Source organism: Capricornis sumatraensis, chromosome 8, assembly GCF_032405125.1.
Source record: "Capricornis sumatraensis isolate serow.1 chromosome 8, serow.2, whole genome shotgun sequence".
Lineage (NCBI taxonomy): Eukaryota > Metazoa > Chordata > Mammalia > Artiodactyla > Bovidae > Capricornis > Capricornis sumatraensis.
Window position 1 is genome coordinate 26329691 of NC_091076.1, and position 12744 is coordinate 26342434.

Genomic DNA, 12744 nt, shown 5'->3' on the forward strand with positions numbered 1-12744 from the left:
GGTGAAAGGAAAGGCAGGGTATCACTTGGATGCAGGGATGTGCTTAAGAGCCTTTTGCCTTTAATGTAATGGTTAGCCTCTTGCCCATCAGGGCTTCAGCAGCTCCTTGCTTTACTGAAAAATACATTAAAATGGAGGGTGATGGGCAGTCAAGATATAAAAAGGAAACCTCTCAAGTAAAATCTGGGTGCCCCAGAAACAGGAAAACACTGCAGCCATTGTTGGGCATTGGCAGAAGAAGAATTTATCTCAGCTGGAGTGTACATCCCCACTGCAGAGAGAGTTTAGCTTCTGGCCAGAGAAGCGGGCAGGCATGCCAGCTGTCCTGATGGCATCAGAGGCCAGACTGCCAGCACTTTGGGCTGATGAGACAGCCTCAAGCCTGCAGTGACGCTGTGATTGAAGACTCGCATTTAGGCTAAGGCTTCAAAGAGCTTCCTACCTGAGCAGAGAGTGGCTGAAACCCGGCCAGTCTGCCACAGTGAATCCTAACTTTTTGCCCAGATACCAAAGGAGTTACTGCGGAGAGGCCTCTGGGGCTCTCTTTTGGAAACTCGAGCCCTTGTGGGTCCACACATAAGCTGAAGTTGCCAGATGGTCTGTTGGCAAACTCAGGAAAGCACTTCACTGTGGCACTGGCCCAAGTGTAGGTAGCCACTTCATTGACCTCCTCCGCTGTCTGAAGCCTCCCTGATATTGCCCACAAAAGGCACGTTTGCATGACTGTTTCCAATAAAACAGGGTTGTTCAGTGTGGTTTGCACGCATCCGTTAAAACAGAAACCTTTGAACACTTCTGTTTTTAGGACTTAAATTTCTCTCTCCCAGCCCTCATATAAATCTGCTGGTAGATTTTTTGGTTCTGAAGGAAAAAGTAAATCCCGAGTGCTTTTCCCTGGGCTCTGCTAGCCTTCCTAGGGGGATCACCCGGGCAATTACCTGGGCTCTAGAAAGCTGGTGCTGGGCCAGCTCCCAGGACTAGGTGGACTCTGTGCTAAGCTCAGGTTAAACTTGACTCCGGTATTGTCACATGTGGGTGTGACCCTCTGATTTGGACCTGGAGGGAATTCTAAGAAGGGAATCTTTGAAGAAATATTTGAAGCGAACGTCATTATTAGAGGTGAAAGGAAAAGCTTGCATAAATATATAATGTATGCTCCAGATGACAGTGGATTCTTTATTGAGATGATAAGCCCCCAAACAAATGCAGATTAGTGTGAGGAAGTTCAACATGAACCCATGAAGAAAGGAAATGAACTTGACTGATTTGATCATCCTGGCTGCTGAATCTGAGAAAGAGGCAGACAAATTGCAGAGATTTGTGTTTTCTTCTCGGTTCTAATGATCTCGAGTCTAGATTCTAGAGGCTGGCATTCAAACATTTAAAATACATTGTGTACAACTTTCAAGTTTTATCTTTAGATCAAAAGAGCTGATTCAGGCCCTCAAGACAATACTCTTCAAAGGCCAATATCCGGATTTGTGGTAGCTAGAGAAGTGGAACTCCCCAAGTTTGGTGTAGGAACAATCTCTTTAATAGACTTTTACCTAATAGAGTCGCTTTGTAAAAGTGATTTGTACTTTCCTGAGAGCCAATACAGGGACTTCCCTGATGGGGAAACCCTGGCATTAACCTGCTGCCACAGAGCCCTCGTGCCTGGTAATCTGCTTGGCTCTACACTGTGCGTTTCCTGCAGATCACAATGTGCTCAGTGGCCTTGATCTGTTTTCTTCCACATTGGTCAGTGACTGACTTGTTTTATATCCCATGCACACTCTGTCTTTCTCTCCATCCTTGTGAGGGATGTTAGTTCCAGCAGGCAATGACTCTTACCTGGCTGGGAGCCCTAAGGCTGCCCAAAGATTAAGGAGGGCCAGGCTAACCAGAAAAGGGCTCAAGAAGATGGCATTTCAGAAATAAAAGGACATAAACGAAAGCAAGGACTGAGGCTTAGTATTGAGCTTATTGCTAACCGAGGCAGGGAAAATCTAAGCCCACACATAGCATTTTGGCTCCAGGGGATGCAGCCAAAACGTCACATTAACCGCAAGAGAATAATTGGAGGTACACACAGGGCTGGAGACCTAATTTGTGAGGCTGAGGGCAAAATGAAAATCTGGAACCCCATGTTAAAACTTGTTCAAAATAGCAACAGGAGGCCGATAATCCAGGGGTGTCACCCTTCTCAGCACCAGGCCACACAGCGAGGAGAGCAGTCCCTGGAAGACCATACTCAGACCAAAGGCAAGGGTGTGGCTGGTGAAGACAAAGGCCACGAAGTGATTGGTCGCTGAGGCAGGTCCTTGACTGACGGTTCAGGATTGGTTGGTTATATGGAGCTTGTGGTAGCCCCTTTCTGGGCACCAGGTCTGTGTGACTGAGTCTAAAACAGTAGCTGTGAGCTCACCGCTGTTATTTCCTGCTGTTTTTCTGCTGGCTCAGGGAGAAGCTGTTGCTCTGATTCCTTTGCAGCTCTCTTACCCCTCCAGGTTCAAGGTCGTGCAGCAGGCAGATCTCTGTGCACAAGCTCCTGGCTCCAAGACCAATTCCTCTATCTAGCGTTAGCCTTGATGAGGGACTGGGAATCAATTCCTCTATCTAGTGTTAGCCTTGATGAGGGACTGGGACAAGTGGGAAGGACAGAGCAGGCAGAGGAAGCCATAAGAACAAAGGCCTAGCCACTGACTCAGTAAGGGACTCTGGTGGGGGCTTGGGCATGAGTCAGGGTGCAGGTGGGCTGTGATGGGTGGGGGCCAGAATGGATAGGGGATGGAGGGATTGGAGAGCCTCACTCAGGGATGAGCAAGAGGCGGGAGGCTTGCCTGGTGGCTCCCACTGGTGCCCTTGGGCAGCATCTGCCTGGAGTGGAGCCTGTTGGAGCAGGCGTCCAAAGCCCTCACGGGAAGGGAGGAGGCTGACTTTCCAGGGCTTGTGCTAACTCTGGAGCCCAAGTCATCTTGCTCAGTTCCGGGGCTGCTCCTGGGCATCGAACTGCCTCCTGCTGAAACTGGGCACCCACCATCCACCCCCTCCCGCAGGCTGGACCCAGCTCTCCATCCCCTCTGGGAGAACCTGAGCACTTCTCCTCCCACCCCTGGCTCCCGTAGGAGGCTGGCTCTGTGCGTCTTCCTCAGTCTAACCTTGAACCATGTCACATCAGTTTCCCCAGGCAAGCTGCACACCACCATCTCCTTGGAGAATGGTTTAATGGAGAGGAAGGGTCTGGTAACAGGATTGATACTGAAAACCGAAGATTTTAGAGTCTTTTCTGTTTTGAAGAACTGAGTCCCACTTTCAGGATTTCACATGGGTTTCTGAGGTCCTCATTGTCTTTTTTTTTTTTAATTGGAGGATGATTGCTGTACAATGTTGTGTTGGTTTCTGCCATACAGCAACGTGAACCAGCCATAGGAATACATGTGTCCCCGCCCTCCCACCCCCTTCCCCATCCCACCCCTCCAGGCTGTCACAGGGCACCAGGCTGAGCTCGCTGGTCACACAGTGAATCCCCTGTTTCACACGTGGTGATGCATGTGCTTCACTGCTACGCTCGCCATTCATCCCACCCCCTCTTCCCACAAGTCTGTTCTCTACGTCTGCATCTCTATTGCTGCCCTGCAGATAAGGTCATCTGAGGTCCTCATCTTTAACTTTCATCTCTTTTTTCGTTCTAACCCTCCCTTACATCCAGAGGGTCTAGTGTCCAGAGGGCAGTCATTGAAGGAGTTTGATGATGGGAAACGAGACACAGGCAAACCCAAAGATGGTCAGAGAGCTGCTCCGAGTGTGCAGTTCTTGCCTGCAGTGGCCCATTACTTGGGGCTACCAGTCGGAACTGCCGACTATGAAGGGGCTCAAACTCAGGGCCCTTTCACGTCTCTTCAGCATGGCAACCCTCCAGTTCTGAGACAGCCTCGCTTCTGGTGAGCTCAGGAAACAATACAAGAAACTGCTTCCTCCTCAAAAATTCTCTGTGGCTTTTCTTTTCAAAGAGAGGATGCTGGTTATCTGGGGCCCTGAGAAAAACCCTCGTCTGCTTTTTGCTTTACATAGTTATGTTGATCAGTGACCAAGAAGACCACAATCCTTTGAGTTTCAATAAAGTGGGTGATAGCCACGTGGAAGTCACATTGGTTCTTGCTTGCCCTTATCATCTTCCATGGAGCAGAGATAAATTGACTCATGGAAGAGTATCCTTGGGAGTGACTGGAAGTCCCTCAGTTGTGTCTGACTCTTTGTGACCCCGTGGACTATACAGTCCATGGAATTTTCCAAGCCAGAATACTGGAGTGGGTAGCCATTCCATTCTACAGGGGATCTTCCTAACCCAGGAATCGAACCCAGGTCTCCCGCATTGTGGGCAGATTCTTTACCAGCTGAGCCACCAGGGAAGCCCATCCTTGGGAGCGTGGGGGATAAAAAGCAACATACAGCGAGTCTCCCTTGAAATCCCAAGGCTTTCATAATACACTGTGCTTATTGATCATGATTATAATTGGGTTTGCCAGAGTTGGTTGCTGAACCCATGAACCCACCCTTGAAAACAGCCACACAGGTGACTGTGTCAGACTGTGGCAGCATGGAGATGCCTGGGTTAGGCTGGGATGGAGCTTTCTAGCTGGCACCGTGGGATGACATCTCATGTTGAACTTCACTGCAGAGAGTGTTTGCTATCTATTTAAACATTCCATTTGCCTTCATCTTCCCAGCAGTGAGTCACCTGTCTGATGGTTTCCTACATAATAGGGGTCATATTGGCAGCAAGAGGGGGCCATCCCAGCCAATGGCACGTGAGTGAGAGGTGCTCCTGCTGTCCCCTGCCCCATCTCACCCCCTGCCACCACACCTCGTGTTCCATCTCCGTTTGTCTCTTTGCAGGCTTGCAGAGGTTCTGTGAAGATATCGAGATGATGATTGGATTCCAGCCAAACATTTTCTGGAAAGTCTGCTGGGCCTTTGTGACTCCGACCATTTTAACTGTAAGGATTGCATGGTTTATCATGCCAGCAGCACCTTGCATGCATATGCAATGCTTTATGTTGAACAAGACGTGTGCCTACATACAGATGAGCCTGGGGAGCTGGTAGGATGGATATCATTCCTGTCTTTCAGCTGAGGAAACTGAAACTCAAAGAGGTGAAGCACCCTGCCCAAAAGCTCAAGGCTGATGGAGGGGTGGAGGGCAGAGCTAGGACTCAGGCTTGGCTTGGAGCATCTCTCGGGAGCATTTCCCATTATATCAGTATGCCTCGTGTGATCACAGTTCCCACATGCTAACTACGGTCCACCCTTTGTGCACAGTGCTTTTTATGTACCATCTCATCTCTCCCCTACAGGAGTTCTGTAGGGTTAGTATTATAATTATCTCCATTTTACAGAGGAGGAAGCTGTTACCCAGAGCTTTTGCGACTTGCCTAGGATTGCAGAATTATTAATAGTAACAACAGCCTGGGTTTCAACCCAAGCAGTCTGTCTCTAGAACTTTTAAACACTGCTCAACACAGCCACTATACAACTAATACGTATAGCAGAAGTTAGACTTTTATTGTTCATCTTTATTGCTTTTGAGGACTATCTTACCATCCTCAAGTGTGATGATGACATTTTAAGATCATCTGACATTCATCTTCTTAAAGATCAGAGCCCTTCCTGTACCAGTAAATCTGCATAGGGACTCACAGGCACGTCATGTCACCTGCTCCTTCACCGCGGCTTAGCTTCTGGCTTTGCCTCCATCTGCTCTCTAAGCACAGTAATTGTCAAGAGACCTTGTCTTCCTCCCTGGCTTGTGGTCAAAGGCTGCAGGAAGCTGGCTGTAGTTCCTGCTAAGCCCAGCAGGGGGCACTAGAAACCAGATTAAGACCCTTGTTTCGCTGCACCGTAACAGCTTCTTTAAAGGAACATGACTAAAATAGTAAAGAAAACAGATATTTTCCTTAAAACAAAACCAAAAAATCCAAAAACAACCCCAAAACTGTCACAAAGTGTGTTTTAATCAAAACATCTTAATTTCTTTCAGAAAAAGAAGTTTAGACAGAGAACACATTCAGTATTTCCTCCCTCGGCATGGACAGGAGACATTATATAGAAGCCACACCTGTGTGCACGTCTGTATCTGTATCTGATATCACCTACCAGAGGCTGCAGTTTGTCTGAAAAGTCCCACCAGACCGGGGACGTGAGAGTTGAAAAGGATTGAGATAGATTTTTCAGTTTCTTGAATTCGGGACCGATGGGTTTAGCCATCTACCGAGAGGAAAACAGGAAACGCCCCCGCCCTCGCCCCCGTCTGCCCCTGCTGTTTTTATCTCTGCTGAGCTTCGCCAGATCCTCCTGTTACTGCTACACACGGTTTATTCTTGGGTGAAATCAAAGTTAGAATCTGTCCCAGATTCTTTCGACCTTTGCCTCCTGTCTTAGAACAGATTAAGCTTCAAAGAATCTTACTCTATTCTGCAGAAACATATCACATAGTGATAATCAACACGATGACTGGTGGGGCTCTAGCATCAGGCAGCCTCTTTAGGAACATTGTCTTTTAGGCTCCCGACCACCCTGCTTGCTAGGTGATTCTTTCCTCACTTTACAGAGGCCTGTGCTGAGGCTTGGAGAGGCTGAGGAGCTTGCCTGAGGCCACAGAGCTTGCAGGGGGCAGAATAAGAATCGAATCCAAGGCTATCTAGGCTTAAAGATAATACCTGTCTAACACACTTCTTGGAGAAGGCAATGGCACCCCACTCCAGTACTCTTGCCTGGAAAATCCCATGGACGGAGGAGCCTGGTAGGCTGCAGTCCATGGGTTCGCTAAGAGTCGGGCACGACTGAGCGACTTCACTTTCACTTTTCACTTTCCTGCATTGGAGAAGGAAATGGCAACCCACTCCAGTGTTCTTGCCTGGAGAATCCCAGGGACGGGGGAGCCTGGTGGGCTGCAGTCTATGGGGTCGCACGGAGTTGGACACAACTGAAGCGACTTAGCAGTAGCAGCAACACATGTCTAATATATTTCTGAAAGCCTAGATGCTTTCATCTCCAAGTGGAGTTTTGCCAGTTCTGGATTACAATCATCCCAGTCTTCTTTGGGAGCAGAATTTCAGAGAAAAGGGATAATGGGGACTGGCTATGTTTTTTGAGAAAGTGCCTCAACTGTGCTGTGTTTTACTCAGTTTCCATTATAAAACTCCCACAGAAACCTGTGGCAAGGTCCCAGAAGATATTTTCCGCCAAATCCTCCATCTGTGTTTAGGAGCTGGAGACAAGACAAAGTGGTCAGTTCCATCATCAGCATCACCTTTTGTTGCCATCAGCTGAATGTCAGGTGGACCTGGCTCCATGGCTAAATTATCCTTTCTCATGGCCAGGTTCATCTGAGAGCAGGGTGTTTTCACCCTGATTTGGCGGGGTGAAATTGATGGCAAGAACAAGTTTACACAGATAAATTTGATATGATACCTGTGTAACAGGAAATGGTATCAGAGGACCAAGCCTAACCCTTCCTCTTTGGCCATTTGCCCTTCTGTAACACGGTTATCTTGTAGGAGACTAGACTGAGCTGAGATTATGGGTTTCGATGACTTCAAAACCCCTGAAATAAAATTGATCATTTTTATATGTGCCTTTATGAATTTATAGAGCTATAAATATTCTGCATGCAATTATTGTATACATAGGCAGATCATGTTACTGACTTATGCACACATAAGCAGATGTATTGCTATTTATATAGTAAATGAAATGGAGCAACTTACCATAATTACATTAAGCCCTATTTCCAATAGACTTGTTAATAAAGCTTATAACTCTAGGGGCAAGTGTTCTAAAGGGGGTCTAGAGTAGATATATCTCTTATAGGAGCAGTATTTTCAGCCATTGTCTTCAGGCTCTTGCTGCTTTGAATCCATATATTGAATTACTGTTGCATTGGAATAATCACTTGCCCTGACAGCCCGGGCTTTGCAGCAATCATAAAGATGCCTTACATTTGTATAATGCTTCCCACTTTTCCAGAACACTTCCATGTATTATCTTTCCTGACATAATTCCCCCCAATCATTTTCAGGCAATTCTTTTACTGCTTAAGATAGAACAAGAGAGGTGAGGAGGAGGGAGGAAGTAGGCGGGTGCATTGTTCTAGGCAGAGGCTGCCTTGGGTGGGTTGAAAACAGGGGAGAACTCCATTTCCTCCCGCCCCCAACACAGCCATTAGGACTCCTCTTCTGTCTTTCCTGGTGCCTTGTTTGTTTTCCCAACATATCTGTTCCTTTGCAGCTGCTCTAACCAACTTTTCAGAGGTTTCTCATCGCTGTTGTCTGCCAAAATGCGTGGTGAGGGGGCATCAAGCGCTGAAAATGCATCATGACCTCTCCTAAAAGTGAAGGGGGCGGTGCCTCCCTGGTGGTCCAGTGGCTAAGCCTCCATGCTCCCAATGAAGGGGGCCGGGGTTTGATCCCTGGTCTGGGAACTAGATCCCATATGCTGCAACTCAGCATTCACTTGCTGCAACTGAAGCTCTCACGAGACACAGCTAGGACCCAGCTCAGCCAAAGAAACAGACATTTTTTGAAAAAATCAACAACAAGAAAGGGAGAGGGGTCCGCTGAGTAAATAGCAGACTGTTGTTTCCAGAACACCCCTGGGTTGTCTACCCGGTGTAAAACGGATCTGTTTTATAGCAGAGAAGTCTGAGACTTACGGGTCCCTCAGCTAGTTAGTGGTAGAGCTGAGATTAGCCTGTCCCCAGCTCACCATTTTGTGGCAAGGCCATCCACCTTGTGTCATTTGAGGGGGGCTGGGCTGCCCCTCTCTTTGTCCCAGCGCTGATTATAGAACCAGGCTTCCTGCTCAGCCGCTGCTCGGGAACCACTTGGCCAGCTTTAGAGGCAGCTCCTGGAGATGGTCCTTTCCCTATTCAAGGTAAAAGCAGAGTAGATTCAATTAGTTTTTCACATTAACCTAGTGGATTTTCCCCTTATAACTCAGGCTTGATTATCAGTTATAGAAAGCAGAGACAGCCTCTTAAAACCACCCGCCATCCCCTCTCCCACCTCCACCCCTCAGTCACCCTGGTGTACATCCTTTAAATTCGTCCTCGCAGCCCCTCTGAGTGTATAGACACCCACATGCATCGCTGAATTTTTATGTGATGGCAAGTACAGCTTTAGCACCTCAGTGTGCGTCAGTTCATCTCTGAAGTCCAGTTCTTTCGTTTGGAAAATGTAGTCATAATACTTCCTTTACAGGATCATCCTGGGGGGAAATGAGATAATAGGTATGGAAGCAGGCAGCTCACAGCAGGGCTCTGACATGTGACTGCTGAGGGCGTGCTCACGTCCCCACCTAACATGTGCGCTTCTTTTTTCTTCCCAGTTTATCCTTTGCTTCAGCTTCTACCAGTGGGAGCCCATGACCTATGGCTCTTACCGCTACCCTAACTGGTCCATGGTGCTTGGATGGCTCATGCTTGCCTGCTCCGTTATCTGGATCCCGATCATGTTTGTGATAAAAATGCACCTGGCTCCTGGCAGATTTATTGAGGTAATTGTATCAGCTCCTACGCCTGCCGTTCCCTCCCAGGGGAGAAGCTCTGAGCGCTCTGTGCTTTAAAAAAAAAAAAAAAAAAAGATTTGGTAAACATATTCTAGCGGGAGACTGGGTGATTAAGTGGTTACAGTTGCTATCGTTTCTATTAAACCTGTTTTTATTATGTGTTATTCTTCGAATGGAGGGGCTCAGCCTATCGGCAGGCCGAGCTGTTATTGTGTTCTTCCTCAGAGCAGTGACGGCTCCAAAAAATAAGTGATCAGGGTGTCGCCTCTCTCCACGAGCTCCCTCCTCCTCTCCCTTCACCCAGAGTTTAAATCCCAGCATTTGGTTGTTAACCACACAGCAGATTGCCCCTTTCCTGATGTTTCTCTCTGTTGGAGGCACCTCCCCCTCTAAACACCTATTACCAGTCACATTTAAAATCACTAGGCGTAGCTGAGGGTCAGTGTGTCACTTAGAATGTAACATGCCCGTAGAATGTAATGAAAGGTCCAGGGCATGGCTGGTATGAGGTAATGCCTGTCTTAGTTAGTCCCTTGCTGAACCCATTTCCCATTCCTCATGCAAAAACTCTTTGCCTCACTCCAGAGAAGATGGACAGCCACTTGCTGAGCCACCGGTGAAGTGTGGTCTGGCTTTTGTTATTCCTGAGAAATCAAGTGCTCAGACGTGCTAGGAAGCGATCAGTGCTGCCTTGTCTTGGAGGTCCAGCGGGCTGCTGTTTCGGACCAGATCAGTGCTACTCAGGGCCTGGCCCAGGGGCCAGCACCACCTGGGGGCTTGAAAGTAAAAGTGCGAGTGTCAGTCCCTCGGTCATGTCTGACTCTTTGCGACCCCATGGACTGTATGTAGTCTTCTCTGTCCGTGGAATTCTCCATGCAAGATGACTGGAGTGGGTTGCCATTCCCTTCTTCAGCGCATCTTCCCGTCCCAGGAATTGAACTCAGGTCTCCTATGTTGCAGGCAGATTCTGAGCTACCAGGGAAGCCTGGGAGCTTCCTGGAAATGTAAATAATCAGGCTCCAACTCTGCTCCGCTGAACCAGAATCTGGCAGATGTGGGTCTCTGGTGGCCATAGTTTAACAAGCCCCCAGGTTATTCTGATGCGAATTCAAGCCTGAGAGGCACTGGATGAGAACGAGGTGAAGAAACACACGCGGAGGTGCGGGTGGTGAGGAACAGCTGCGTGGGGTTTGCTCTCCGTCAGCCAGATGGAGGAAGAGAGCACCCTGGAACATCTCACGCGGGCTCGGGAGGGGAACAGCAGATGGGAAGAGAGCCCATGAGTGAACGGGCGACATGAATGTGCACGCGATGAGGAGGTAGCCTTTGTTTTTCTTGGACTAAAGCTGGACGCAGAGTTGGCAGAGGGAGAAGCAGAAGCCTTCTTACTGAAGCAGTAGTCCAGGTTCCATCCTCAGGACATTCTGCCTGTTGTCTCCTTAAGGTGCACTGACATGGTCCCCTCCCTGCCAAGGATGGCTTGCTCTGGCCTCAGGTGGATGCCCACTCCCTGACCCAGTAACCTCTTTCCTTCTGAACAGAAGCTGCGTTAGCCTCTGCTACTCTTAGGCTGAAATCCTCTAAACTGATGAGGTGGCGATATAAATTTATTATGGTTAATTTGGGACACAAAGGTTGCAAACTGATGATTAAGGGAGAGACTAAACTAACAGCTATAAGAAGCAGCTTCTTTTTAATAGGTAATAAACACATCATTGTTCCCTCTGATGTAGTCAGAAATCTGCCTTCTTTTTCCTTATTCTAGAAAATGCTCCGGTCAAATTATGTTTTCCCTGAAACGTTCAGTTGAAGGATTAGAGACATTCCCATTGTTTTTAGCTCTTCTGCAAGAACCCACACTTTTGAACCAAGTCAGAAGCGTATACTTTTGTCAACAGATAATTAAAATCTTTGCTCACTCTTGGCATTGTATCTTTGGGGTTGAGGGTTTTTTTTTTTTTTTTCCTGGCCATTTATATACTTTTGGGAAATATGCTAAACAAAATCCAATTATTTTGATGTAACAACTCACTGTTGAGACTAGAACAAAGTAATTGAGTACATGTCCTTTGCAGACTGTGTTTGGCAGTAGAGAGAGCAGCTTGTGGATCCTCTCCATTTGGAGGGAAAAAATGTATAATTAGAATCTGGGCCCTTTATCTTCTATTAATCTTGTGCATAGCAAACCCTGAGCAACTGTAATGTTGCTTGTAGGGTGATATAAATAATTTCAGGTAAACTAAACTAAGTTTCCTCTGTAACGCATTCCTGGCCTCGTTAATGAATGGGGCTGGTCTTCCTAACTGCTTCTCCTGGTTGAGGACCTCTTGGTTCCAGGAGGTATTCTGGCAAATGTGGTCGCATGCAGTTTGCGGATGGGTGAGTGGTGTCTGGGGGAAAAGGGTGCTTTGCTTCTGTGACCCTGTGTGTCTTTGGCTTCTTTGCAGAGGCTGAAGTTGGTGTGCTCGCCGCAGCCGGACTGGGGTCCCTTCTTAGCTCAGCACCGTGGGGAGCGTTACAAGAACATGATCGACCCCTTGGGGACCTCTTCGCTGGGACTCAAACTGCCAGTGAAGGATTTGGAACTAGGCACCCAGTGCTAGTCTGATGGCATGGGATGGCCCAGACTTGATTCTCTTTCTCCTCTCTGCCTTTCCCTGATAGCTGTTTGCCCATTTTTCGTCTTCCTTCTCCCCACATCTCAGTTCATACCCATGCATGAGAGATGATTTAGAAAAGTAGGACATAGTGTTGCATGCTGCAGCCAAGAGCTGGACAGAGCTTGGTTTGCCCGCGTCCATGCCGTCAGTTTCCAGTGGGGTTTACCTCACAGGCTTGAATCAATGAGGGGAGCGCCTCCCAGTGAAGTCACACGTAGATGTTCATGAGTTGGTCAGGAGAGAAGCATCCTCTGTGATTGTCACCGGTGAGGCCAGTCAGGCTGATGCAGGATAACCAGATGGTTGGTTTGGACTCATCTGAGCCACGTTGTAGTTTCGTTCAGGCACACAAAGTTCAGGGCAGGGTATCTCTGGAGGGTTGGCAGTGGTCAGAAAATGTTTTCAAGTAAGATGAGGCTGGTGGATTCAGACACCCCCAAGGTGATGAAGTGCCCATTTCCATTCATGACTGGGGCTCTGTTTCCATCATTTGGACCAGCTATCTCAAATACGCAAAGGACTCGCATGCTTTCTCTCT

The 12744-nt window shown here is 48.0% G+C and overlaps 1 protein-coding gene across 1 annotated transcript in view; it reads left to right on the forward strand.

The window, feature by feature from the left end:
• Nucleotides 1-12149, forward strand: part of SLC6A5 (solute carrier family 6 member 5) — a 51015-nt gene extending 38866 nt beyond the window's left edge. Inside the window, exons 13-15 of the mRNA XM_068977037.1 lie at nucleotides 4879-4979; nucleotides 9367-9534; nucleotides 11994-12149. Coding sequence (XP_068833138.1) covers nucleotides 4879-4979; nucleotides 9367-9534; nucleotides 11994-12149 — 425 coding nt within the window. The remainder of the gene's footprint in view (nucleotides 1-4878; nucleotides 4980-9366; nucleotides 9535-11993) is intronic.
• Nucleotides 12150-12744: the final 595 nt, after the last annotated feature.